General features: G+C 39.0%; 1 protein-coding gene across 1 annotated transcript in view; it reads left to right on the forward strand.

The window, feature by feature from the left end:
- Nucleotides 1–25616, forward strand: part of rims1a (regulating synaptic membrane exocytosis 1a) — a 110461-nt gene that overhangs the window by 26447 nt on the left and 58398 nt on the right. Inside the window, exons 3-4 of the mRNA XM_084735433.1 lie at nucleotides 11117–11327; nucleotides 15767–15778. Coding sequence (XP_084591559.1) covers nucleotides 11117–11327; nucleotides 15767–15778 — 223 coding nt within the window. The remainder of the gene's footprint in view (nucleotides 1–11116; nucleotides 11328–15766; nucleotides 15779–25616) is intronic.

A 25616-nucleotide genomic window follows, 5' to 3' on the forward strand; every position in this document is an offset into this window, starting at 1 on the left:
ACCTTCATGTATTGTAGGTAATACACTGACTATGGAAAAGTACCTCATACAACCTTGCTTCAAATATTCCAAACTATCCCTTTAAAGCATGTTTTTCTCAGCTATGGTGCCTTAAAAGATGGCCTTCTTCTATGAGTTTGATGCAACCTCACACCATGTATATGACCGGTTTCATAATCCCCAGATTCTTATCAGCCTGTAAAGGTGATAAACTCTTTTCTGAAAATAATAAAGTGTTAAAGTGAGTGTGGGAGGATCTCCATCGCATGCAAACACATTCCTTTTCTGTGCACACACGCGCACACACACACACACACACACATACACACACACACATACACACATACACACATACACACATACACACATACACACAGATAGACACCCAGTTGCTGCAAACCGGAAACCCATTTCTAATTCTGGCATGCATTTTACCTTCCATTCAATTTCACAAATAGCATGAGAGGGAGGAAACTTTTTAATACTCGTCTATTATAGGACACAGAATGAGCTCCAATCAATCTTGCAGATGACTCCTCTACAGTAAGAGCGTGAGTGTGTGTGTGTGTGTGTGTGTCTCAGTGTGTGTGTGTGTGTCTTAGAGTGTGTGTGTGTATGTGTGTGTGTGTGTGTGTGTGGGGACTAGATTAAAGACAGAGTGAGAGACAGAGATGTGGGGAGGTGAGGAGGATGCTGAGAGAGAGACAGGTCGGTGAAAGAGTTGAAGAGAATGAAACTTTGACTTTTGAAGGTCTTCACTTAAAGGGACAGTTCAAATTATTTGAAGTGTCTGTTGTATGAGGTACTTATCCATAGTCAGTGTGTTACCTACAGTAGATGGGGGGTCGACACACCCCCAGTTTGAAGAAGCAGAGAGGAGAACCAGCACAGAAGATGAGCAGAGTACTGCTGTGGACAGGTTCAGCAGCAAAATGTACCCCAAGAAAATCAACATCACTTTCAGTGTATGTTATATTTATAATATTTTCACCACGTGACTTTGCTGTCAGACTTTTCTGATGGAAAACTGATGCAATACGAGTCAAATATCACTCACTTTAGACCAAAGTCTGGAGGTGCGATCAGTAATTTTACCACAGGCACAGTTACTATCATTTCCATACAGTTGATTAATTATCCTTTCATACATTTTTATGATTATGATTATCCTTTGTTAAAAGGAAAAACAATTTTATATATATAAAAAAATGCTTTTTACTTAAAAAAAAAAAAATCCAAACTATTCCTTTAACATCTCACAATAGGAGAGAGTAAAAAGAAGCAAAGTTACTTTAAAAATAAGTGTTGGAGAGTAAATGAGAACGAGACAGAGAGAGTTGGAGTGCTTAATTTCCAAATGGCTGCGAGGTGATTTTCTCTGACACTGACTCATTGTTATTTGATTCATGTCTGCCTGCTTTTTGAATATCGATCCAGGAACCGGAGGAGTGACTCATACTCGGCCATAGAGGCCTGAGTCACTACAGGAAAAGAGTCAAAGCTGGCTTCCAGTCCCAGCCTGATGCCACCCTGCTTTATGAAAGCCCAGGAGTGGAGCCGATGGTGCCAACGTTTGGCTTAGCAGCAGTAATGACGCTCAAGGACTAAAGGACTCAGCTATTTTATCTGCTTTATTTTTGGACACATATACTGTATGCCAAGCGGGGGGTCTGAAACTTAGCAGAGTTGTTTACTGTAACTGAAACTTTAAGCTGTGATTGAGGATTCAGGCTCTGGCAGAGAAGCGGTCCGGAAACATTTGGGAAGGACTAGACCTTTTTCACAGCAGCCATTTTGGCCCTGTTCACACTGCCACACCAAATTAGTTTCGTGTAACAAATTACTGATTTTGCTTATGGAGTTTGGTTTGAGAAATTGTCGTTAAATAAGCCAAATATCGCTCTTTCCAAACCAACCAGACTCCCTTAGTAAAAACAGCAATTTTACCTTGCAGAACACAGGAGTCGCTGGTCTTCCACTGCCTCGATCTGATAGAATGATTGCATTATTGTAAGACACTGGTAAATCCAAACTAACTTTTTAGAGCACAGAAATCACACAATAACAAAAGAAAACTAATGGATGGAGGCAGCACTAGATCAACATCTCCAATGTTCAGCAAGATAAAATGACTGATTTTGCCTGTGGAGTTTGGTTAAAATCTTTCGGGATTAAATGTCAGCAAGAGTTAGATGTGTGTGTGTCCTCTCTGTTTGTCCTTGCCAGGTAAAGGTCTGCGTACTGTCCAGCTTTGAGTTACAGAGCATTGTAACATCTGTCACCCTGCCATAAACTTAGTCCAGAACTTCCTCCTTCTCCCTCGATCCTTCCTCACCCTTTTCCTCTGTCTGCTTTGCTCTTCTTCTCTCAGACCTTCTTCCTTTTGCCTGATATATCTTCTTCTTCTTTGCCATTGTTGTCCAAAAACTATTAAAAGCCCATTAATGAGTGGGTAGACACGACATGTTCCATCATTACCACAAACACACACATACTGTAGTTTATTTGGACTCAGTTCTGCTGCTGGAAACACTCACTAGAGCACTAAATATCATTTAATCCTCAGTTTCAGAAATAATTGCTAAAAACTACAGCGTCCAGCTGTTTTATGAAATCACTAAGCCTTCTTTTAAAAGTAAAACTACACACTTGTGACCTGTTTTTTAAGATTTATGTCATCAGTAGGAACCACTGGGCTCGGGGCTGAGCTCTATAGAGATTATTGATTTTGGTCTTTTATGGAATTTGTTGGCAGCCTTAATCTTTTAATGACATGATAAAAATCTTGCAGTGATGCCAAATAATTTCCTCTCGCCATGTAGACACATCACTCCACTAGCATTAACAAAATGTAAATTGTGAATTTATTATGTTATTTTTCATTTTAAAAATGTGTAAAACATGTATGGTGTAGTAGAAATGCAGGAGAACAATGCAATGTAAATAATATGGAGGCTGTTTAAAGCCATTGTCATGGTATGAAATGTTAGCTAAGCCAGCCAGCATCATAGCTTCATGACATTTCTCAACTCAGTTGCAATCTTGGAAAGTAGCTTAGTATATTTACTGAAGCACTTGAGGAAGTCTTTCTATTTTCTGCTACTTCATACTAATACTTTACTGCATCTCAGAAGCAAATATACTTTTTACTCATTTATCTGTAAACATCAGTTACTAGTTACTTCGCAGATTCTGATTAATAATACAAAGTATAATAAATTCTGACATTATTCTATTAATAAGGCTTTATTGATCTTCTGGTGGAAATTGACTAAATAAAGCTAAATTAATTAAAATTAGCTATATGTAATATCTTGATGCTTATACTTTTAGTTAAGCAACATCTTCAATACTTTTACTTGTACAGAGTATTTCTACTCTGTTACAAGTAGAAATACTTTGTATAAAAGTACAGACAAGGAGAATTAAAGTTAAATAAAAAGAAAATGAAGTATAATGTGTATTTTCTGACTTTTAAAACTTACTTGCTTATCAAAACAAGATACTGTTTTGTTGTACTCTAATCTCAAAATGATGCAGTAGGCTTTATTTTCATATTAAAATCACGACTCCCTGATTTTTTTCATTATATCATGCCACCATTTTCACTACTCTAGAGTTTGCATTTCTGAACATAACACGTAAAGACTCTGTTAAGATGGATATATTTGGATATTTTGCATTTCTCCATGTGATTTGATTTGCATATTCACAATGACAATGCTATGGTTTCTCTACGGTTTACCTCTGTGCAGCAAAAAAATATATCTCCTGGCAAATTAATTCATCTCATTGTGAGTTTAAAGAACTTGTGTTTCCTCTAAAGACTGAGCAGACAGATCATTATACTCTTATAAAAACACTGACCACATTATTAGAATAAAATCCTGGAAAGATTTATTTTGGAATATAAGTGAAATGATCTCGGCACTTTCATTAAGAAAAATAGGAATTTTACCTCTCAGTTCTGAGCTAAATGAGGGATCCTCTTTTAGTTTTTTTTTTTTTTTTTTGCAGTGTGTATCTCATTTATGTAATCCAATTTAATTTACATTCTCATGGACAAAGCTTAGGTTTCTCTGTGTGTGTGGAGTCAGAGTGCAGAGCTTGTTAGTGCTACACAGCTTAATTATGGGACACTTTATGTTAATGCTGTTTTCTGCTCTGAATCGTGGACCATTTCTTTAAAATATGCATATATGCACCCACATACTCACACAGAGGGTTTGTTTTCATGTTGTTCAAGAGTAAAGGCATCGGGCGTTTTGATGAAAAAGTGGAGTTTGCGTTGAGTTTGTGTGTGTTTGCGCAGAAAAGTGCAGCTTTTTATTCTCACTTTGCTTTAACCTTGTGTCTCACTACATTTGAATATGGATATTTTCCTGCATTTTCTTAATGAGGCCGCTCTCTGTTTCTCCGTTGTGCTGTATGTTTCTCTCTGATCTCTTTCCCTCTCTGTCCCCTCCCTGCGCTCTGTCCTCCTCCCTGTCTCCTTCTCATAATGATCGTCCTCCCCACCTCCACACACACACACACATACACACACGTCTCTCAACGCCGTGATTTGATGTAATAAAGATTTTTTTCTCACCTGCGAGAGAGAATTTGATGGCTTGTTGCGGTTGACTGATTTGTGGAGACGGACTTGATGTATTTCCTGCTCCTGTTCTCATTGTTTGCGTCTACAGTGTGTCCTACTTCAACACATTGATTGCAGAACACACAAACACACTACACTCATGTTAGATTGTTGCCTACCTGGTTTCTGTTGACTGAGGAGAACTTAGGCCACAAATGACACATGTGTCAAGCAGGTGATTTGAGGGGGATGAGTTTGTTGGCAAAATGACCAAAATGCATCCTCCTTGTTAAGCTGCTGTTCTCCCTCCTGGATCTGTCTTGAATTTATGATATTCTTTAAACTATGTAGATGTGGAGTGGGCTTTAAAAAAAATACAGACTCAAAAGAGTCATTCATGAGTCGGTTTGCGAGAGATGGAAGCAAACTGGGTTACTAACAAGAATCTGCCTTATTATCACTGCAGTTCTCCTGGGCATTGGGATATTTACCTCACTTACTTAACTGAGGTAAATAACGTTCTACATAACCCAGAACCATGCATGATCTTTTCTTGAACCTAACCACGTGTTAAGCACCATGTGACTTCTCTGGCAGCTGTTCTGTATTTGTTTGTTTGATCAGATTTATTATTTGAGTCTCAGTCATTATTTGAACACTGTCTTTTATTTGAGATTATCTGGGGTCACTCAGTTTGGGAATTACGAGGACACCGAAGTGTAGACTGTCTCTGTGGTGTCCTTCAGGCAGGACACAGAGCTGATTTATAGGAGAGCTCATACTGAGGCCCTTCACAGGTCTATAGGAGAACAACACGGGGCCTGTGGTGGTGTTGTCATGTCGCTGCTGGTTTACAGATGTTTGTGAGATAAACAGTAAATAAGCACAATGTTAAAAGACAGATGCTAGAAGCTATTTTGTTGAGTTTGTGTCTTCCTGCACATGAAATATTTGACTGGCCAACAAAGTGCATTGCCAGATAATGTTGTATTACACTGTGTCCTTCATAATATGTTTCAGTGACCTCTTTTTTTCCTCTCACTTCCACACATCTTTACATTTACATCGTATATACAGACTGAAAACAACACTGTAAAATTTCTCTGTGAAACTACTGTAAACTCCTGGCCACCATTATTGACACAGTTTGACTCTAATTTACCTTCACGGTTTATTATTGTAAAATTTATTACAGTATTGCACAGTAGAATGTGACATTTAATATAGTTACAACTAATACAAGGTTTTCTTTGTATTAATAGAGACAACTGTAAATTACAGTCATATGCTGTAAATAACAATCTCTTTTCAGTTTAAACAATCCAGTTCTGAGATGAACTCAGTTTTACAGAAGAAAATACATAAAAAAACATGCAAAAAACACAATGAGAGAAGTGACAGCTTTAAGGAAATGAAATAATGCAAAATTGTATGACAGAAGATTTAATTTTACTTTAATATGACATAATTTGTATTTGAAAAGTTAATTACAGTGCACGAGGGCTGCTCAACTGATCACAATATTATCAAAATCACAATATTGGACAATGCAATATCCAAATCACAGAACCAAATCACAATTGTTTGAAAAAGGATAAATGTGTGAGAAAACAGCATTATAATGAGGTACTGTAGCTCTGCAGAGATGACCTGGCCTAAAAATCTTGTTCTCTAGATGAAAGAAAACAAGTGTCTTTGGTACAGATCCCAGCAAATATCACATCATCATGATTTTAATAATAAATGATCATTCTCATTAGTTTTGTTGAATGTTGCGATCGCAATTTCAGTCAAAATAATGGCAATATGACTTTTTTTTAACCATGTGGTGCAGTCCTGTGGTGCATGCAACTGTCGCAGGGCATCAATATAAACCTTTTAATTACTTTATCATGACTTTAAACAAAAATAACTGTTTTGCAAAATACTGTAAAGTGTAAATTATGAGTCGCTCCACACTCTGTCGGGGGTCTGCTCCTTTTCCTCGAATCTTACAGTAGTGTTAATATTTGTTCCAAAGTTTACAGAATCTCCCTGTTTGTAGGAAGAACAGTAAATTTACTATCAGAATTTGTCTGTATTTTTACAACATGCATTTGGGAGTCGGGTGGGATTGTCCCATGAGGTCAGAAAGAGACAACAGACACAGAAGATTGAAGGTAGGAATAAAAGTTTTGGAAATAACCTAAAAACTCAATGAACCCAATAAGAGAATGACAATAAGGACGGAGGGAAATTGGATGTAGTGAGGATGAAGGAACGTACTGAGCCCTTCTGTGCATTTAATACTGAGTGTAGTTACATCCAGCCAATATGGATTTATTAAGCCTAATACCAGTAGAAGCTATTTTGGATTAAAGCCACCCATCATCAGCAAATACTGCGTCTGAAGTAACAAATAACTCACCAATAATCATATTAAAAAACAAAATATAACCCGTCAGAGTCTTGTTGAAACTGATCAAAATCATCAGTTTAAAGGCTTCATTTGAACAACCAATATATTGATCGATTCTACAATAAACATATAATCAATCACACTGCCTGAATAGTATGTTGGTCTGACTCTCTCAGAGCTGAGGGTTGGGACAGACACACTGAGCGCCGTGGAGCAGGAAGTAAATCCTGCGGTGCTGCAGCAGCAGGTGACCTCGCCGTGACCTTTGGCTATTGCTCCCAGGAAGTGTGTGTGTGTGTGTGTGTTAACGTCATCAGTGGTGTGTTTGCATGTGCATGAGTGTGTGTTAGTTTGTGTGCATGTTGTTTAAAGACAAGTGATGGGGTGAGATGAGGTGTGTGTGGGCAGGTTGTGTTTCACCCACTGGGTCCTCAGGGTCTCTGCAGGTTTTCTTCAGGGTGTATTTAGTTTGTCCTGTTACACACACAGGAGCAGTGTTCACTTCTCTATCAAATGACAGTCAGACTTTTCTCTGGCCTGTACTGCTGGGATTTGTAGTTTTTAACGGCTGAGCTGATGGGGGAGGAGACTGCACCGCTGACTCCCAGTCTGTGAGTAGCTGCTGTTCTGCAGCCACAGCAAATGATAGGAAATCCTTGAAATGTTATTTATTGTGTTGTGCAGATTGAATTTGAGGATGTCAGAGCTGATTTTTATTAATTGATTTTAATTAATTTCTCTCTTTCCCTGACAACTTTTTTTGTTTTATTGGCATCCATAGCAAGCTTATGGCACTGAGCCACAGATGTAGGCTATGACGCAGAGTTTAGTTGATGAAATATTAACATTTTTAAAGATTTTGGTGTATAGGCTACATATTTTTACAGTTAGCAAATGTAAGAATCACTTTACACTGTAAAAAAAAAGCTGACTGAGAGTTTTGAACTCAAACTCAAACTCTTTGAAACTTTAAAAAGTTTTGCAGACCTGTAATCTTTAATTGAATAGTTTACTATTCATCCTTACATTAACTTAAATCTTTGAGTTTTAGAATTTAAAAAATGTCTTTCAAAATATGAACCAGATTTGTCATTATTTTGGTGCTTGAAAATTAAATGGTTTTAAATGAAAATATTAAAATTTCACTTTCACGTGATTGAATTTACTCTGTAATTTTTTAAAATTAAAATTTCTGTCTCAATTTTCAAAACTAAAAGATTTAAGTTTATCTGATGAAAAAGAGTAAATTATCTCAACAGAATATTATCTGTAAAACTTTTTCAGAACTTTGAAAAAGAGTTTGGGTCGGGCTCAGAACTCAAAAATCTATTGTAGTCCATTGCCTTTATATTTTGAGTCGTCTCAACTTTTTCACAGACCTACAACAATGATAAATGAAAATGTTAAAGAAAGATTCATCTCCATATTTTATTTCCAAAGTCACAGGAAGCCACTGGAGAGGGGCTAAAGAGCCGCATGTGGCTCCAGAGCCGCAGGTTGCACACGTCTGTTTTAGACATTTTAGTGTCTCTGTACTTTGCACACATCCTGCAGCTCACCAGCAGCAGCAGCACTCAGTAAATAATTCTTTTCTAGGACCTAAAATCCACACCGATTGATCCTTCATACTTTTGCCAGTATGGCTGTCATACATAAGACGTAAGTTGGCATTAAATTTCACTCTAAGTGGCATTTAAAAGGTCTTTAAAAAAAAGTCTTAAATTTAACTTGGAGAGCCCCGGGGCTACCCTGCTATTTTTCTCGCTCCTCTAATTTCTTTTACTCCTGTCTTTTCTCCTCCTCTTTTCTCATTTCCTCTCATGGCTACTCACTTTTCCTCTCCTTTCTTCTTGGGCTGCAACTCATGATTTTTATTTTTATTTTCAATTGATCTGCTGGTCTTTTTCTTGATTAATTAATTAGTCTATAAAATGCCATTTCTAACACAGACGGAAACATGAGCTGAGACTAATTTGATGTACATATCATTTAAAATTATGTCCACAGTGGACCGTGTTCGACTGGCAGGACGAAGAGTAGGATTATGGGAGTTCCTTCTCTGTCTTGTTTTGTCCACAATCCAGAGATATCCAGTTTACTGTCAGAGAGGAGTAATGAAATCAGAAAATGTTCACATTTCAGAAGCTGAAATCAGAGGATTGGACTTTTTTTTTCTTTAAAAAATTACTCAAACTGATTAATTGATTATTAAAATATCTGGTGATAAACAATAATTGACCCTGCTCTTCTTTTCGTCTTTTTTTTTCCTCTGTATTTTATTGCCTTCTTGCTCTCTTTAAATCTAATTTCTTATTGTAATATTTCCAGGTATGTTTTTTGATGGACATATATGTGTGTTATGTATAGGATGTGATTTTGTTCCCTCCCCTTTTCTAAATCAGACTTGGCTACATAAAATCAGTGTGTTGTCTCCTCCTGTGATTCTGAGCCCATCAGCTCTCCTCCTCCTCCTCCTCCTCCTCCTCCTCTCTGGTCTGTTTCCCCTCTATTTGCTCCCTCCTCAATCTCCACACTGTGAAATCCAATTAATCAACATACTGTAACGCCTTAGATAAAACCAATACTCTTCCCCTCTCTTTCTCATATCGATTTGAAGAGTTTCTTGAGTCTGCAAAGCAGCCTGAAACAATAGCAAACACAGAAAAAAAAGTTGATTGCACCAAAACACACAAACAGTTCAGAGAACAGTGATATCGACTGGACTTAATGCAACGATTGTCTCCTTCGCTCTCTCGTCTCTGCTCACTTCTCCTCCCTCCTCTTTATTTATTTATTATTCATCCAATAAAAAAATACACAGCGTTCTTCATTTGTCTGTATTGTATCTCATCGCCCTTTAACTTGTGTGATTTGCAATAAATCACAGTTGATGGAATCACTATGAAATGCTGAAACTAATTGGATCAAAAGAGCACAATGGAGTCATGATTTTTCATCCTATTTCTTCTTTACAAGAATGTCTGTGTTTGCTTCTTCATATATTTCTATTTTTAGCCTCACTAGCCGTCAGAACAGAAAGGTTTGTCAGCTGGTTGGTCAGTTGACCCAAACTGAAATATCCCAACGGCTACTAAGTGGATTTTCATGCAATTTTGTACAAACGTGTGTGATTTCCAGAGGATGAATCCCAGTAAGTTCACCTGACTTTTCTTATAGTGCCACCATGAAGTTGCCAATTTGGCAACTATTATTTGCAGTATTACAGAAATATGGATCCAGAGAGGATTTACTCAAAGTCTTCAGTTCCACTTTGGTCCTGACGAGGGTTGAAAGACTTTGAAAAAAATATCTGTTTGCAATTATTTTGACTGAGATTGCAGTTGTGATACAGGGTTTGTACGGACAAAGTACTTCAAATTCCTTGAAGTTGTATTTGCGTTCCATTCACAATAAATTGCCATCTGATCGTTTACTTTGCTTTTTAGTAAAGCTGCAACAGTTAGTCGATTAACTGATTAGCTGTCAAGTGTCTTTTCCTTTGACTTGTCACTCCTTTGTAGAATATCATGAAATATAATTTTGGTTGTTTTCAGCACAATAACATCTGATTTAATGTGATGAAGGAGTGAAATAATCATTTTGAGTATATTCAGGTAAATGTGTAATTTACCACAGCTGTTAGGTGCTTGAAAAGCTGGAAAATACACCTCGAAAAGTCTTAAAGTTCTTGAATTTGACTGTGGAATAGGTGTAGGAACCCTGGTGATATGATTTGCGATTTTAAAAAGAATGATATATTTTTTTGCATCTTTATTTGCAGTTTCTTTGAAAGACATATTTCAGTGGTTATGGTGTGATTTTTGCAGGGATCTGTATCAAACTGCCAGTCCTGCAGCAGGATTGTCTGGAATCACAACACTAAGATGCTAAATTTTCCAATCACCCACCGTCAGCCCATCGAACCGGCGATTGCCGATACTTTGGCGCAGGCCTCCCACCCACGACTGAGTTTCAGTCAGGATCATTATCTGCTTAACATTTCTATTTGTCCGATACTTTGTACTCCTGTCAGTGTTACGCCACACCACATATTTTTGTCTTACACTCTAATTTGTAACGTGATCACCTTTTAGAGATGTTTAAGTATTCATGTGTCCATCTTGTTTTCTGTCTTCCAGAGGTATCCAGCAGCAGCTGTCCAGCTACAGGGAAACGGTGATCCGGCAGGCCACGGTGGCGGCGGGCTCGGCCGTTCACCGGGACGACGCACCGACCTGCGGCATCTGCCACAAGACCAAGTTCGCAGACGGCTGCGGGAACCTGTGCTCGTACTGCCAGACCAAGTTCTGTGCCCGCTGTGGAGGACGAGTCTCCCTGAGATCCAACACGGTAAGAGAGAGGAAGATTATTATTTCTTTCTTATTGTTAATTTTGTCCACTGGAAGTATTCGTGCAACAGAAATTGTTGGACGAAAACTCACCAAAATTGGCAGGTGGGTCACCCAGTATTCCACCCAGTACTCAGGCAACAGACATGACACTCACTGACCTCAAAGTGGCGCTGTAATGACAAAATGATCAAATGTTTTGTTGCAGTTATCTTGAAAACTTGCATCTTTTTGTCAGTTAGTCCTCTGCTTCAAAAATGTCAACTTTAATGACTTTACCTCAATTTGATCAAAATCCTTTTTTCGTGAACTCGTCTGAGACCGCTCGGCCGAACTGAGTCAACGTCATCTACAGACTTTACTGATCTAAAGTTATCAAAGGAATTTTGATGCATCAATTTGTTTGGATTCTACAAGTCAATCAGTTTTTATCAAAATAACTCATTTTCAAAAAATGTTCACTAACTCATGAACATGATGAGATATCAGACTGATATAACTCAGTTTTAGAAAATCACTCTGATACTCTGATCGCCAGCAGAATGTTTTATCATGCTGAAGTCTGAGAGATTAAATTAAATTATTCACTTTCATTGACTTCAGAACTTTATCAATTGTCCACAGAACAAAGCTGATGTCATCTTTAATCAAGGTCACAGGTTCAAACCCCCACGTGGACAAAGTAACACTGACAGGTGGTTTGTAAAGTCTCTCCACAACTCAGGCGTGTTGAATGACACTGATTGACCTCAGGGAAACGTTGTAACATTAAGTTTTATCAGTTATCTCAGACACGGTCTGGTATAGAGCCAAACTTTTTCATAATTTTATTTTTTTAAGTCATCAGTGTCTGTTTTTCTACTCTAAAACTGTCTTTTTCTCATTTTGCTTGGACTTTGATAAAACTTGGTTTCACATCTTGTTCTATTAATTGTTCTCGGTGTGGACGGCCCTTTGTATCGATACGCAGTGCAGAAAGAAAAATATAAAGTTTTATACTTTTCCTTTGACACTTGGCAAAATCAGTTGTAAAAACCAACCAGTTAATAACATAAGTTGGTTTATTTTAGTCTTCAGTTTATCTTTAATTGTTCATTTTATTATTTATTTAATTATTTTTCACCTCCAAGCCACATATTTTCCCCAATATTTACAATTTTCCCCATGCTTATATTATTATAAGACAGATCAGGGCTGGGCAATATGGATTTTTGATATAGTTAACTTGTGATATGGCCCATATGTTGTCTTTTCCTGTTTTTAAAGGCTGCATTTATAATAAAACTTCCAGACTGTTCTACCTGTTCTATCATTTGTCTTTGACCCAATTAGTCATAATAGTCAGTAATTATCAAAACATCTCATTGGGTTAATATTTTGCGAAAGCACCAGTCGTCTTATAAACGTGATATTTGGTCCAACATTTGATTTTTTCACCTCAGCTGCTTCCACCTCTTGAAGTACACAACCTGTCATCAGTCACGAGCTACATAATCAATAATTATTGATGTCAACCGATTTGAAACTTCACTATTTTGATTGGTTTTCATCTATATCACCCAGTCCTAAAACAAATAAATGATTAAATCTTTGCTAAGACCAAAAAAAATGTTAAAGGAAAACTTAAAAACTTTTCTTTTTATGCTGCATTTTATTTTACTTATTTAACTGACAGGATTATTTATTGCAATATTCATTTATATTTTTGACTCTTCTTGTACTTCTGGTGCATGATAGCAGTGTGTGAGAATAAATACACTCACAGCAGCACATCCAGCTGTTCGACTGTACGTCCAATCAGGTTGTAGCAGAGCCTCAGGTGTTTGGACTCAGGTGGAGGTGATGAGCCATGGCACATATGTGTGTGTCTCTTTGTGTGTATTAGTGTATACTATCCTCTGGATGTGTGTATGTGTGTGTGTTACAGTTTGCTGATGTGTGTCTCCATCCGTGTGTGAATGTGATCTCTGTGTGTGTGTGTGTGTGTGTGTGTGTGTGTGTGTGTGTGTGTGTGTGTGTGTGTGTGTGAGACCCAGGCAGGAGCTGGTAAAGGTTAATTGGGCATTAGACTGAGCTGTGGACTAAGGGGGTGGTCTCCCATTCTGTCTCGGTGTCCCAGGGGTCCGGAGGTGCCCTATACACACACAGCAGGGTGTAGGTGTGTGTGTGTGTGTGTGTGTGTGTGTGTGTGTGTGTGTGATGGCATCGGGTGGCGAGTCTTCCTCTTAAATAAGTGACGTCCCCTCTCCCACCCCCTTCCCCTCTCCTACATTGCCACTGTGGCATTTAATGACCTCGCACACACACACACGCACACACACACACACACACACACACACACACACACACACACACACACACACACACACAGAGTCAAAAGTACATCCTAATTAGTTGCTGTCTGACGTGGGGAGAGTTCAGCTGTGGGGTCCTGGGTGGTGTGTTGGGGTGGGCGGCAGTTGCATTCAATGGGAGAAGATCTTTGAAGGGTGGATTTTGTGCACACACACACACACACACACACACAGACACACACACACACACACACACACACACACACACGTAAGGTGCTACTGTTAGATTTGTTACTTATATTTATTTCTTCATGTGATGCTAAAGTTATTGCCTAATGCAGTGTTAATTATTTTTCTGAAAGCTCAGTTTTGTGCAGAGCATTATTAATTGTGATAACTGCAATAACTAATAATAAGAGCGAAATATTAAAAGAAAATTATACAGACTGGAAATTTGACACCATCTTTGCCAGAAAAATGACAGCATTGGTCTTATTTAACTTCTTTAGATAAACTTTTTTAAAGTTTTAGAATTCCCCAAAGTTTGTATTTAAAAATAATTGAGTAAAAGCATTGAAGTAGATGTGAATGATGTTTAATTTTTTTATATTTTCAATTAAATCTGTTTCATTTTCAGGCACCAAAATAATGGTACAGCTGTGATCTTTTTTTTAGATTCTTTTTGGGCTTTTTGCCTTAGTGACAACTGAAGATATGACAGGAGAGAGGAGGGATGATGCAGCAAAGAACCACAGGCGGGAAAGTAAATCATCTCGACTAAACATATTTCAAAAGTCAAAAAGTTTAAATTGGGATCAAAACTCAAAAATCTATTGTGGACTTTACATTTTGATCATTTTAAATCATTTCTCTTGGCTCCACAAAAGTTTTATGAATATAAAAACTGCATGGATCCAAACTTCATCATAGAAAGAGTCATAATTTAGCTTGTTTACAGGCGTCCTGTCAGCAGGTTTGCAGATGTTTTTCTTCTTACACTGGTAGGAAAATGCTTTTAAGGCTGCAGAATTTTCTGCTGCAATTCCGCGAGTGGCCACAGAGCGATATATAACATCAATGTTCTGTGACCGGTTTCACAAAGATAGACTTTGATATGTCTGAGATATAACAGATAGTCAGACTTCAGATAGACGTCGAAATTCATCTGTTGCACAAAGCAGTTTAGTTCCTGACTATTTTAAGTAGGACTATGGAATTCTGGGTAAATTAAGACATTTTTCAAAGTAAAAAAAAAAAAATGGCCGACTGAGTCCCTGCATCCAAATGCTCAGCTCCATTTATCCCAGCAGAAAATATGTGTCTTTTGGAGGAATTCAACAATTATTTTTTTAAATAGTCCGACAGTGTTAATCTCACTGTTGAGAAGAACATCAAAGATGTTCAAAAAGGAATAAAAATATCGTACAAGACATAATGAAAGAAGTGTTCAAAAGAGAAAATCCAGTGACTTACTGCGCTCTTTTCACTTCTCATTACTCTTTCCATTTCAGTGTTCACAAACCACAAATTACGAGCCATGTTTTTCTCTTTTTTTTTTTGTTGGGTGCGACTGATCAGTTTATGGCACTGATCGTTACCATGGTAACAGGGGTCTTAAACCTGAGTTTGCCTCGGAGTAAGGCATCTAATTTTTGGTGGGCTTACAGTTGGTCAGTCTTTATTTTTGTGAAATGGTCTAACTTGCAACATACTAATGTATGGGCAAAGTTAAGACTGGTCTAAAATATCTTTGTGAAACTGGCCCTGGATCACAGAGGGGGTGTAGTTACACACCTGGTGCAGAACCTGGTGCAGAAGTAGACCGTGATGTGGGATCTCCGCCTGGCAAAGCGAGTGTGTACAGGATTGAGAAATCTCACGTTCATTTTTGCATCTTTCATTTTTGCCTGTTTAGGCACAGTGACCACAGTGTTTCAGTTCCCTCTGCTGTCAGTGAATAAAAAAAAATCATCCATCTGCTTTGTGTGGTGTTGACTGCATGACGCTCGGTGTCACATATCTGTGTGTCTCTTACACTGTTTGTAAGCAGGGCTGCAGGATCATTGTCATGCTTTCAGATATCATCTTTGCTCACATTCTCTCTGTCTTTCTTTTCATTATACATGAATGGCTGACTGGGCTGCAGGAGGACAAAGTGGTGAGTGATGTGATTTTTCTTTTTCTTTTTTCCTGGACCACATAACTCTGCCTGCAACCTTTAACACAATCCATCCTAACAGGTTCGGACAGGATGTATGTTTGTGTGTGTGTATGAATTTCTCTTTGTCCACCTGCCTATTTTTATTACATTATTATTGGTACAAGTTGCATCAGTAGCCTTAATGTATTAATGATGTATTATCATTTAATAAGATACTTTCTTGGCCACCATATACAGTGATGTCATTATCTCAAAACTAAATTAAAACAATCTATAAATCCATAGTTTTCCCGTACCTACTGATATTCCTGTAGCCTCACCCAGCATGAGTCACTTGGAGGAAAAATCATATTAGAGCTTTTCCACCAGCGTGGAACTGGTCCTGTTCCTGTTCACACTCAACATTTCCTACAAAAATAAACTGGTTCAGAACCCAAAAAAAGCAAGGTTCCCAGCTTGAATCAAAAGTTGCAGGTTTCCTTGGGGGAACCAAAGTGGACGTGTCATCTTCTACAGGTGGTTGTTCTGCAGCGCCCTCTGCTGATGGCATCCTTGATTATAGTGGTTCCACTCACAATAGGTGGAACTGTGGAGTTTTTCCTCTGGCCTGTGGTGTGAAGGAAGAACCCCAGTGGAACCCTTATTCAGAGCGTATCTGTCCTCTTTCTCAGTGTTCTATACCCGTACATGTGTGTTGTATTGACCTGCTCCGTCCCCGTGAAGAAGACGTCCTCCTTCGTCTTGTGTCCTGCTGGTTAAACAGGAGTTTAGCGAATGATCCGATAGGACGGTGCTGGAGAACCGTTCCCGGAGGACATGCCTTTAACACCTTCCTCTGCTTGTGTAGTTGTGTCAGGTTTAGAACCTTTCTTGGCCTTGGCTGCCTTCCCTCAGGGCAGCTGCCAAACGGCACTTTGATGATACTTGGCTGGGCTCGAACGCCACGGCTGTCCGAGAGTGCTTTGGTGTGCTGTACATAGCAGCCTCTCTGCCTCGCTCAGGCTCGGTACAACAATCACTGGCTCTAAAGAGGAACGTTTTGGCAGAATGGAGGCCTTATGTAGCACTAGCCTTTTAGCTGGACAGCACACTGGGTTTGAATTACTGTTTGACATGGATTCATTTAATTACTCTGGGATTGATTAATCTTGCCTGGCACAGCGGCTGTCCAAAAGTGCAAAGTTACTGTGCCCGCTTTTTCCACTCCACTCAAACTAAACACTCAAAGTTAAAGTGAAAGTGTTGGCACGGATCATCCCGGCCCTGAATGATATCAATTCTATCAGTGTGTGGTTGTTGTCCACATCAGCATAACTGCTCTTAATAAAGTGCTTTTAAAAAGGGTTTCTGTGGATCTTTAAGGTCAGGTTCCAGGAAAATGTCGCACATAAAGGTGGGGTGTGTCAGAATTTGTCAACCAGGAACAGGAGACCCAAAATGCAGACTGCAACAGGAGTGCTTGACTTGGAAAGTTTAATAAAAAAAAACCAATTACAGAAAACTTACAGAGATGACAACAAGACACAGATGAAGGCAATGAAGAACAGGTGAAAATAATCAGTGAAGTCACACCAAATAAAACAGGAAGAGACTGAAAAACCAAACTGTGACATAGTGTGTGGTGTAACTTTTATTTCACTTCTTTAGATATAACATGCTAATGGTGTCACTGGCAGGTAATTAGAAAAATGAGGATGACAAATAAGATTTTAGTTTGTTATATGTTGTCCTAAATTATATCTTACAATAATTAACAAAATAATAATTTGGCCCCGACTTTGAAAATCACCGTCAAATAAAACACGGGATCATTTGGTACAAATCATGTCATGCCTGCTTATAGGGAAGAAAAAGAAATAATGTCAGGCTAAATTTTGGTAAAGGGAAGAGAGTGCAAAGAGTGTCTGCAGGCTGTTTTCCTCTCACTCCTCACTCAGCTCAGAGCACTCATGGTCGGGCTGAGTGGGTGTGTCCTGTGCCGCTGGATGAGAATGTGTTGCTCTGCAGAACATTACATTAGCAAAATAAGATGACAAATATCGCCCCAAAATGGGCCAGAAAAAACAAGTGGCAATGGATTCATCATTGATAGGAGATATATTCGTCCAATTGCCCAACCCTAGTATCAAGCTTGCCCAACTGTCATTGGAACACAGAGCCTAAAGGGGCGGGGCTTAGGAAGGGTCCATTGTATTCATGTGTAATGAAGTTAGTCTGCATTTTGTTGGAGTGAGACAAGTTTCTGAGTCATGACTTTGCTCTCAGACACGACGTTTAACTCACAAAGTTATGGGAGTTTGTTAAAGGCTGCTGGACACCTGGCGTTAACCACATGACAGACAGTCCAAGGTTCTGTTCAATGGCTGCATCTTAAATTATTTGTGTTATTTTAAAAGTTCTGGTTCCACTTCAGCTCTCTACATACACCAAACCCCCCCAAAAATGGGGTTTAATCACCATTTTCCCACCACATTTTGTGTATTGAATGAACTGTGATGAAACATTTATTTTAAAGTAAACGATAAAGAGACAGATAAAGTTTTAATAAGACATACAGCGTGTGGTGCATGCAGCCTGGTGTGGTGCTAATGATATTCAGCCTCATTATCTGCAGTGATGGCTGAGCTCTGGTGGAGAGATGAGTGTGTGTTGTTGTACCGAAGCCAAGTGTTTCTCACAGAAAGGGCCATTTTTGAAGTCTTGATTCCTCCTCTCATGGGAGCCCAGAGAAGAGTGTTGTGTGTTCGTTTCTCTCACACTCACTCACATGCTCACTCACACCTCTCCTCTCTCTAATTGTAATGTCCAAGGCTGTATTTCTGTGGGGGACCTGTGCTTTTATGTGGCTATAACTCAGACTGCTCAGCACTGCTAGATTGCTGTTTTTAGACCAATTCTGATTCAGAATTACTGGCGTGCTGCTTCATCCACCGGTGTTTTCAGCCCACTGATGCTGTTAACCACAGACATGATGTTGGTATTATAAATATACTCCATACTATTTTTGAACAAAGCCTTTTGCTGTTTTACGATTAGATGGAGAGGACACTGGTGATTGTCTTATTGAAATATAGTCAGAACAAAGTCTGCGGGAGCGGACTGAGAGGATGCTCGTCTATATTGTCTGATTATTTGTAGAGGCGTTCAGAGACGTCATTATCTGTATCTGCAACTGTGCAACCAACAAAATTATTAAAAGACAAGATATGGATGTGGTTTATACCAGACGTTATGTTAATCAGGCAAATGTTTTAGTTTGTCCTAATATTCATTGGCAGTGCAACTGTTGTGCCATCAAAGCATTAAAATGATCTAATGTTGACATAATTATGAAATATATGTGCACATCCTCCTCGCTGTAAACCCAGATAAATCAGCGGTACTCAAACAAATCAAGGCAATCAGTGACCACAATTTTATTCTATCATTGTAAATATGCCTTTACCGCAAATATATAAAAAAAAATTTCCTTCAGTTGAAGGTAATAATCTTAAATTGCAATGATGCTGCATTCATGTTTCTTGGTTTATTAGTCTTACTGCAGTTCACAGAACTAGAACATTATACATATATTAATATTAGAACTTAATAATACAATGATAAGTCTATCCCATATTGGGATTGAAGAAATATCTGTTTCCATCACATTATTTCTGCTTTCCTGCAATAACATATTTGTATTTGGTTGCATCCCAAATTATTAAATTCAATTTACAATTATATAAAACTGAAATGAAACTAATATTGAATAAACCTTTCTCACAGCAGACATGACTTGTCCAACACAGGTGTAATTATAACATAATAAAATCATTTCAATTTCATTGAAATAATAGCTAGAACAGAGTCATTTCCACTGTTATTTGTCCCACCTGTATTTCTTTTTGCTCTGAAAAGAAGAGAGCAAACTTTTGACATGAAAGAAAAGAGAAACAAGCAAAGCAAAGCGATGGTATTTTTTACATGGTCACAGACAAGCAGGCAAGGAGGGTAGAAGTTTTTTTGGCCTCCGTGGGAGTGCATGACAGAAAAAGTTTGGAGTGACAGAACTAAGGCCTTGTGTCCACATAGCATTTATCTTCTGAGAGCCAGCGTCTTTTATTAGTTGTTCCCAGTGAGCAGACAGCGTCTGCATGCAGTCACCTGGAGAAAAGGCGCGGTACTCTGCTTTTTTTAATGCAGCTGCTCCGAGCAGTTAGTCAAAAATCTCTGAACATTTCAGAGAGGAGCTGTTGGCAACTGTTGCTACAAGTCTCTTCATCCACACACTCACCGAACACAACCAAAACACACTCCTGCTGTCAGTTACCTGGCAGTCTGTTAGATGTGTACACCTCTTCTCAGGGCCGTCTGCTGCCTGTTAGAACTACTTACAGCGTCACTGCAGTTTTACTCCTCCCTCAGAGCCCCCTCCTGTGTTTCTTTTGGGAATCAGCACTTTCATTCATCACGTTTGTTCAGTTATGTTGCCATCATGTTAATGTAATAGGTGTGTGTCACAGCTTTGCCCTGGGGGAGGTGTTTATGAGCCTGTGTCATGTTTGTGTAGATTTGCTGTAAGTGTCACAGATCCACAATCATTTACTTTTCTGAGGGTTAAAATCCTCAAACGCAGAGTTTACAACCCCCTTTGCTCGCTGCCGTGACCAAAAAAGTTAGTATCATTGCACCTTGAGAGGAATGACCAATCAAATGAAGGCAAAAATACCTAAAAAATAATCTTACTATGTGTCTGATACTTGTGAAAATGTACATGTATTGATCTGAGCCTACAAGGAATTATGGCTTTGTGCTGCTTTGTGTCGGGGTGCAGCGCAGGAGAAAAGCCTGAGCGATGTGTCATCTGCTGTTAACGCCACAGCGCCTCATGATTACTATTGATCGCCAGTCTCGCTAGCTGCGTCTGTCTTCACGTCCGTCTCTCATTGACTGGTCTTAAGGGGGCCATCTCTCTCCTGGTTGTTGCTGTGCACTTCCTTATGAAAGCAGCCTCGCACACACAAACACACACACACACACACACACACACACACACACACACACACACACACACACACACACACACACACACACAAATACATTCTCACTGTATGATGAGAATGACACACACACACTCTTGTACAGATGCACACAGATGTGCAGCACTGTTGCACACACACATTGGCATGCTCATGTGTGCATACATACATGAACACTAATTCAATTGCTTATTGCAGGACAGAGCTCTGTGTTGCTTTTAATGTCAGTCTTTAATCAGTGTAAAGAAATTTTTATCAAGAGTTCAGAAATGTTTTTAAAAGTTGAAGAAGTAGTTGTCTAACACACAGGTCTGCAACCTGCAGCTCTAGAGCCATGTATGGCTCTTTTGCAATACTTAAATTGTCATCTATCATTGTTGTATTGTTCTGGTATACTCTGGTATATTCTGGTATAGTTTGGCTAGTTTAAATTAAAATAAAAAAAAAATCTTGTACACCCCAACAAAAACACACCTTGAATTCTTTTTCTCTCTCACACACTTGTCCTCACTTACACTCAGGCAGACCTTCACATGACCAGGTGCTACGTTTGCTAACTAGAGACGTTTTGTGGTGAAACAGGGAAGTGCAGTGTCATGACACCAACCTGAACTAAACTACTACAGCTGTGTGTGTCTGTAAAAAAGTGTCTGGGGAGGGGGGAGTCCAACACACAGTAAAATATTAACATGTTCCTGTAATGGAAAGGACACGCACACACAAAAACACACAACATCTCATCACATATGCATGTTCATAAAGATGTTATCTTTGTCTTAACTTGGAGAAAATGCAGAGAATGGAGCACAAACTAAAGTTTTCCTCCTACTGACCTGATAAGTGTGTGTGTGTGTGTGTGTGTGTGTGTGTGTGTGTGTGTGTGTGTGTGTGTGTGTGTGTTACGTATGTTATATCCGGCCTGCAGATGACAGAGGCCCTCACTTGGCTCCCTGAAGATGTTAGTGTCTGCGGGGAGTCAAAGTAAATGATTTATGATATTGATCAACTATTTAACTGTGGATATGGCCTGTGTGTGTATGTGTATTTATACTGTATGTGTGTGTGTGAGAAAGAGAAAGTGTGTGTATCCCATCATGCAGTGTGCTTACTTGTAGGACCAGTGTTCCATGTGTTATTGTACAAATACAATGCACTCGGGTGCTTGCAAATGCACTTATTTGTGTATGAGCTCTTTGTGAGTGTGCATGTGTGTACTGTATGTGTGTGTGTGTGTGTGTGTGTGTGTGTGTGTGTGTGTGTGTGTTGCTGTGGGTGCCGGGCTGTGCTGATATAGTACCTCATTAGCTGCTGTGGACACTAATCTCCTTTGTGGCAGTCTTTCATCCTTAGCGCAGGATTTATTGACGCCCTCGGTTACGGCGCTCGCCTCGCATGCTGCTGGTGCCATACGTCAAGCTGTCATTGGCTGATGCTACTTCCTGGTCCCGCCCCTCCTCCCACACCCCCTCCCCTCTCATAGGGTAAGTGTGGTGCGTGTCTCACCTGTGAGGCGGCAGGCGCTCGGTGTGTTTTAAGTCTGACGGTTGCTGGAGGTGTCACACATCAGGTCGCTGCTGCCTGGAAAGACAGACAGACTCTGCTAATATACAGTCTAAATCTTTGCATTTTTATTGTTTTTTTTTTTATTTATTTCTATTTCTACATGTCATTTCCATCATCCAGGGCTCACCAGTAAGTTTTGTTGACTTTCCCGCAGCAAGTAAAATGCCATGTCGGGCAAGTTAATCTGGCAACTGACTTGTGTGACCGGAAAACATTTAATTGTTAATTAAAATAATTATTAAAATAAAATATTACGGTTGAAGCCTTTTGTTATTTTATTATTTAACTTTATTTTTTACTCAGGTCTCACTTGTAAGTGAAATCTTGATCTTAGTGCGACTTTCTAATTAAATTAAAGACAAAAAGTTAAATGCATTTTGTTAAAAAAAAAAGAGAGAACAGATCTGAAAAAATGAATGTAGGCACCAGTGGAGAGTGTGCACTGGGAATTGAACCTGTCACCATCACACGCTGACCTCCATTCCACATACTGTACAGTCTGTCGTTACACAAACATCCCACTCTCTCCAGGAAACAAACACCTTGCTGCACAAACTCCAAGATTTCACCGCTGGATTATTCATTGTCATACTGTATCACACACACACATATACACACCCCCAAATGCACCATATACACATGAGCAATGATGCACACACTCCACGGTGAATACACACACACACACATACTCCAGCTCCTCGACAGACACAAATAGACACACACGCAGATGGACGCACACACACATGGATGCAGCAGGACGCAAAACAAACACACACAGGGGTTTGGTGTCCTAGTTTCCATCTGTGGAGAAGCTATTCTCTCTCTCTGGCTCTCTCCTTCACTCACAAACTCCTCTCAGGGGGGGTCTTACTGTGGTCATGTGACACGTTGCTGCTGTTGTTGCAGTTTGTGTGTGTGTGTGTATATAAGAGCAGGCGTTTGTGTGCATCGCTGCTCATGTGCATATATTTGATTGTATGGACGCTTTTGTGTGAGCATGCACAAGCCGCCTATATATGTGTCCATCCTTTATGTGTGTGTTTGTGTGTGTGAGAGCTCACTGTCAGGCTGCTCTTTGCCTGCCTACTCTTCCTCCTCTCCGGCGCTTGTTTCACCATCAGAGTGTGATCTAATACAGGGATTACTATGGGATTAAGTGAGTCTCTTATAAAATAACAGCTCACCGCTCCATATCTGCTCAACACTGGCCATTTGTTCTGCCGTATCAACACACTGTAACAACACAATGAGAGCTCCAGCAAAGAGTGAAATGTGCTTAGAGAGGAGTACACCAACAGGAAAACTGGCAGGTGGGACAATCCACCTAAAACATGGTGTTATCCCTTTAAGTCAGCCTGCTAATTTAACTCACCAGTTTCATTTTTCAGCACCTGAACAAATTTTATTCTTTTGTTAGATTTTTTTATTCCCCTAATCAGAACTGGAAGGCTTATCAGCCACAGCCAGAGTAAGTAAACTTTGATGTTTGGTCTGTCATAAAGGGATGATTCAAATTATTTGAAATGGGGTATGATAAGAGTATTACAGTATATGCTGGTCGGCACACGCCCAGTTTGGACAGGCAGAAAAAAAGCACAAAAGCAAAACATATTTCTGCCACCAATATCAGTTTAAGTGTACGCCATATTTAGAATATTTTCACCACTTTACCTTGCTGTCAGACAGCATTTTCCAACAGGAAACCACTGTTACGTAGCTAAATATGACTCTCTCTCTCTCTCTCTCTCTCTCTCTCTCTCTCTCTCTCTCTCTCTCTCTCTCTCTCTCTCTCTCTCTCTCTCTCTCTCTCTCTCTCTCTCTCTCTCTCTCTCTCTCTCTCTCTCTCTCTCTCTCTCTCTCTCTCTCTCTCTCTCTCTCTCTCTCTCTCAACCAAACTCCATAGGCAAAATCAGTAATTTTACCTCACAGAACATGGGAGTTGCTGGTCTACAGCTCCCTCCATCTGCTAGTTTCTTTGTGTAATCGTGTGACTTCAGTGTTTTAAAAGATTAGTTTTGTTTCACTGTAGTACCACAGTCAGACAAACAAACTAACCAACTGAGGCAGCGGTAGACCACCAACTCTTGTTCTGTAAAGTAAGATTGCTGTTTTTCTCAACAGAGTTTGGTTTAGCACAGGAGAGCAATATTTAGCTATATAAAGTTAGTTTTCTGTTAGAAAACACTGTCTGACTGCAAAGTAAAGTGGTGAAAATTATTAAAATGTCACATACACTTAAACTGATATTGATTTTTTTGAAGGTGGAGCTTTTTTTAAGTAGCTAAAAAACGTTTTGCTGCTGACCCTGTCCACCCGGTTCTGCTGCTGCTACTGCAGGTAATACACTGACTGTCGATGAATACCATATTCATTAATTAGATATTTTATTTCTGTTTGGTATGTCTTAATAATTAGCAACATGACTGTTAAAGCTGATATATGTCACTTAGGCCTTAGGATGATTAAATATGAAGCAAAAACTTAGAGCAAATATTGGACAATTTAATCTATGAATTTGTGTTTTTTGGTATGTGGCTCTGAAGTACAGACATATAGTACAGACAAAAGGCCAAATATGTGTTTTTTTTTTTATGTTGCAACCTCTTCAATACAAGGATGACCAAACTAGCAAGCTGTATCAAAAGTGTTCACAGGTTGAGTCTGTCGCCCTCATGTGACCAAAAAGTTCATTTGATGCAGGATTAAGCTCTGAAATGCTTGTTTATAATGTCTGTTAACACCACAGATATATTACTCTGTAGACTGAATACAGTATTCAGTATAAACACCCTGTGTGGAGCTGTAGTTTACTCTCTGTTCGCCTCATTGTTCTTTTATATTCTGCTTTCTCAATATTCTGTTGTAGTTGTGCCTTTCTCTATTATAGATTTTTTTTGATGGAAAGGGTGCTTGCATGTGGATTAGAGTCAACTGCTTTTTAATAAAAACACTTTCTAAGGGGAAATTCTACACAGGCAGGTTATACTGAGGAAAGAGATGTACTTTGATTTACTGTGTTGTCTGATGAAATCATTTCAGCTGGTATAGCCCTTAGCTTTTTGGGTATATTTTATAAAAGGAAAAATAGGGATAAAAGTCAGCCCATAATGATATTAATAATATAATAATTGGCCATTTCAGTTGCATGTTGCAGTCTCTGAAGATTGTTTTGAGAATTAATTAAACTACTGCATAAAAATCAGTAGTCAACAAAATATGATTACAATAGCAAAAACTTAATTTTATAGAAATAC

This window comes from Lutjanus erythropterus, chromosome 14, assembly GCF_056507025.1.
Source record: "Lutjanus erythropterus isolate fLutEry1 chromosome 14, fLutEry1.hap2, whole genome shotgun sequence".
Taxonomy (NCBI): domain Eukaryota; kingdom Metazoa; phylum Chordata; class Actinopteri; order Lutjaniformes; family Lutjanidae; genus Lutjanus; species Lutjanus erythropterus.